The sequence below is a fragment of the Nestor notabilis genome, unplaced genomic scaffold (genome assembly GCF_000696875.1).
Source record: "Nestor notabilis isolate BGI_N333 unplaced genomic scaffold, ASM69687v1 scaffold905, whole genome shotgun sequence".
Classification (NCBI taxonomy): Eukaryota; Metazoa; Chordata; class Aves; order Psittaciformes; family Psittacidae; genus Nestor; species Nestor notabilis.
This window is the reverse complement of record NW_009930546.1, coordinates 2,264-6,492: the sequence shown is the minus strand read 5'-3', so window position 1 is coordinate 6,492 and position 4,229 is coordinate 2,264. Positions and strand designations below refer to the sequence as shown.

The window sequence follows — 4,229 nt, the reverse complement described above, 5'->3', positions numbered from 1 at the left end:
TGCTGAACTATTGTTGGGCTACTTAAAGAAATTTCTTGCTGCTATCTTGTGCAATCTTTTTGGAGAATGTGCACCAACTGTGCTTTCACCTGCCACAAAAAAAGAAAAGCTATGCCTCTTAATAATAAACTTGAAATTAACAGATGCTGAACTTATGCATCTGCCCATCCTTGGATCTTCTGAGCTTTTGTGGAGGAAGTGGTGAATCTAGAATAAGGTTACTACTTTTGCTCATGCAGTAGTACTTAACTGTTTAAACACTGCTGCTTTGTCACCTTACTAGTTTTTTGTTGGGATTTAGAATTGATCTTTTTCCTGAAAGACCTTTTGGATCAAAAAAGTTAGAATTAACATTACAGCTAGAATTTGTTGTTCTCCTGTGCTGCTCTTTCAGGGACTTTGAATGAACTAAGTGCAAGAGTAACTTGTGAATTAGGCAACTTGATATTGACTTTGCATTAACTAAAATCTTAGTTAGGAAGATGTTATTTAAAGATTGGTTTTCCACTTGGCATAGCTGCAAGTTCCCATCTCTCTATTATAGCAGAAACCAGTCATGAGGAATCATGTAGTTCTACGTGAGGTTGGTCAGTACTTAGTCTGTCCCTCACAGCAGTTCAGCCCCAAAATCCTGTGGTGGGGGAAGCTTGTGGCATATTACTATTTAACCTTTACTATTAAAAAGAGGTTTAACTCTTTATTGACCCCATGTTTTACTTCTTGAAAATGAGGCAATAATAAATTGTACTGTCAAACGAAGTTATAGTCATTCATGGTCACTGGAAGTTTGTGTCCTGACAAAGTTATTTTAAGCTTAGGAAAAATGCCTGTTTGGATAAGAATTGCTTTGATCCTTGATCATTACATGCTGTAGTATTTTGAGGGGTCCTCTGAGAAGCACTGAGAAGAATAAACCATTAATTGCTAAATTATTATAGTTGAAATTAAGCTGACCTGTTTTATTCAACTGTTGCAGGATATGACAGGAAGAAGGTACATACGATTAATTGCACTACTAATGCTTTTTGGAGTCATAAGAACAGCTTCCTATCAAAATCAGTTTACTGCAGTCTAATAAAAAATAAATCTGTCAGAGCTGTAACAAGCTAAATCTAAGTGGATTAAGTTTTTTCTTCTGGTTAGTGCAATATCAGTTGTGCTTTTCAGTTATTTTGAGTTTTGAATTGCATCAAGAAGCCATCTACTGAACCTGTTTGTGATTATCCAAGAGGTTCTTCAGTGTTCAACTACAGCAGACAAACAGGATTCAGTAAATAACGTTTCCCTTGCACCTCCTGAGCTTTTGTGCTTTTAATAGTTTTAGAACTGCTGATCTTGATATTTTTGGAGTGATTCTAATGTGATTAATGTTTCATGGGACCCTGGTAAGTGTTTTTGGAGTAAATGATTGTGAAGTGTGTTTTATCCTGCAGTTATGGAAGATGTGAAAGTAATAAAATGCTGATGTGATGTGACTTAGATACCTGACATAAAATGCCTTTACAATTAATAGGTGAGCAAGGGAGACAGCAAAAATGCCAAAAAGAAGAATAATAAGAAGACAAGTAAGAACAAGAGCAGCTTGAGTCGTGGCAATAAGAAAAAGCCTGGCATGCCCAATGTGTCCAATGACCTCTCACAGAAGTTGTATGCCACTATGGAGAAGCACAAGGAGGTAAGAGTTGATAGAATGAGAACTATGTATTTTACTCTAGTAGAGAGGTGTACAAAGCTTTGATACTTCAGGGTCATGCCCAGTAAATTACACAGGTTTGACTGGAGAATTGAGTTGCACACTACACAAGCACACCAAAGTCTGGGCTCTTTGCTGTGAGGGCAGTGCAGATAAATACAGCTGTGCTTGTACAGAACTTCCTAACAGTCTACACTGTCGCAACAGTTTTACTGTGACTGTTCAGTCCAGTGCTGCTTACCTAATGCTTCTGAAGAAGGTGAACCTGCAGGGCACTCTAGGGTTTGAAATGCCTCAGGACTTACAAGCCTGATGGCCCATCATTGAAGTGTTACCTGGTCCTGGAATTGTACTCTCTCTGTAGTGAGGTTTGGCAATCAAAACATCTTGACAAGAGCAGGCATATTAAGTCTTTCTACCTTTCAGGTCTTCTTTGTCATCCGCCTCATTGCTGGCCCTGCAGCCAACTCCCTGCCTCCCATCGTTGAGCCTGACCCCCTCATTCCTTGTGACTTGATGGATGGGCGTGATGCTTTCCTAACCCTTGCTAGAGACAAGCACCTGGAGTTCTCCTCACTACGAAGGGCTCAGTGGTCAACCATGTGCATGCTGGTCGAACTGCATACCCAGAGCCAAGACCGCTTCGTTTACACCTGCAATGAATGCAAGCATCATGTGGAGACCAGATGGCACTGCACTGTTTGTGAGGTATGCTTGGTGAAGCTCTCCCTACTTGTGTCCCTATATCTTTACCTGAACTGATCTCAGCATTATGCTAACTGGTGGAAAAAGCTCATCCTCTGGCAGTTCAGAAAGAAACGAGAGGAAACAGTTTCCGTAACAAGCAATTTTACTAACCCACTACTTGGTGTAACTTTTATCTTCTACTTTCAAGCTGTGGAGAACTGAATTTCCTGTATTTCCTGTAGTTCATTTAAGGTGCTGCTGCTTAAGCAGTTTGGAACTTTAGCAATTGCTTGAGCCATAACCAGGATCAGCTGATTTTTCTAAAGAGTGATGCATCCTTTCTTCTCCCAGAGTTAGAAGTGTGCTGCAGTAATTCGGTAAATGGGACTCTCCATTGGTTTACTGGCATAAAGATTTTGCTATGCTAGAGGTCAGATTCTTGTACTTGGGTGACTTTTCCACTACTCTGCTGTGTCTCTGTAGATGCTGCAAACAGCATTTTTGCCTTCAGAAGTGTCTGCTTGCAAGTGTGTTTGAACATTGAGTCCCCTAGTGTGGGTCAATTCTGTGCCCTTCAGAAGCTGGACTAACCTTGAATCTGGTTTGGAATGTAATTTTTTAGCCTGCTGGAAGTACATTGCTATCCCAGATTAAGTTCTGAAAATGTCTGATTGAAATTGGATGCTCACATTTCCTTGTATATACTAGAAAATAAATTCTAAATTTTTCTGTGGATTAATGAATCCTGAGAACTTGGATCTTTTTCTTAAAGATCAAGTATTGAGCCCAAACTCATCTGTTGTTGCTTTCACAGAATGTAATGCTGTTTTATTCCTTCAGTCGGCCCACTCTGTTGTTTAGCTTGCCTGAAAACTGAAAACGTAGCTTTCATTCCCTTTTCTTCTCCGAAAATTGGTACCTTTCCTGCCACTCTTGCCCTCTTCTTTTAAGGCAGCAATAGACAGGCAGCTATTTGTTCCCTTCCTTTTTCCTCTCCTTTCTTATTGGGAAAGAAAGGGATTTTCCTGGCCCACCTGAATAACGTGCGACTTAGCTCAGAGCAAACTTGTTTTTCAAGCTATATATATTTGTGTAGATTTCAGACACCCTTACATCTGCACATTTCTCGGGCTATAATTTTGGGTTATTCCTTCTCGAGTAACTCAGCCTGGTGTGAAAGATTGAATTTTTCCCTAGAGCAGTAATTTGCCTGGAACGGACTGGTAGTAATCTGTTAAGGTGGCATAACATCACTTACTTGTACAGAGTTTCTGGATCACCGATAACTTCTCCTTCGTTGTCTTTCCAGGATTATGACCTGTGCATCACCTGCTATAACACTAAAAACCATGACCACAAGATGGAAAAACTAGGCCTTGGCCTAGATGATGAGAGCAACAACCAGCAGACTGCAACCACCCAGAGCCCTGGTGACTCGCGCCGCCTGAGCATCCAGCGCTGTATCCAGTCTCTGGTGCACGCCTGCCAGTGCCGTAACGCCAACTGCTCACTGCCGTCCTGTCAGAAGATGAAACGGGTTGTCCAGCACACCAAAGGCTGCAAACGTAAAACCAATGGAGGGTGCCCCATCTGCAAGCAACTCATTGCTCTCTGCTGCTACCACGCAAAGCACTGCCAGGAGAACAAGTGCCCAGTGCCCTTCTGCCTCAACATTAAACACAAGCTCCGTCAACAGCAACTTCAGCACCGCCTGCAACAGGCACAGATGCTCCGCAGGAGGATGGCAAGCATGCAGCGGACCGGTGTGGTGGGCCAGCAGCAAGGGTTACCCTCCCCAACGCCAGCCACCCCGACAACTCCAACAGGCCAGCAGCCCCCAACACCACAA

The 4,229-nt window shown here is 42.2% G+C and overlaps 1 protein-coding gene across 1 annotated transcript in view; it reads left to right on the top strand.

Annotated features, from left to right (window-relative positions):
- EP300 (E1A binding protein p300) overlaps positions 1 to 4,229 on the top strand; it is a gene marked incomplete at its 3' end in the record, with an annotated part of 59,876 nt that overhangs the window by 54,027 nt on the left and 1,620 nt on the right. The window contains 3 exon segments of the mRNA XM_010015441.1: positions 1,514 to 1,675; positions 2,120 to 2,401; positions 3,690 to 4,227. Coding sequence (XP_010013743.1) covers positions 1,514 to 1,675; positions 2,120 to 2,401; positions 3,690 to 4,227 — 982 coding nt within the window.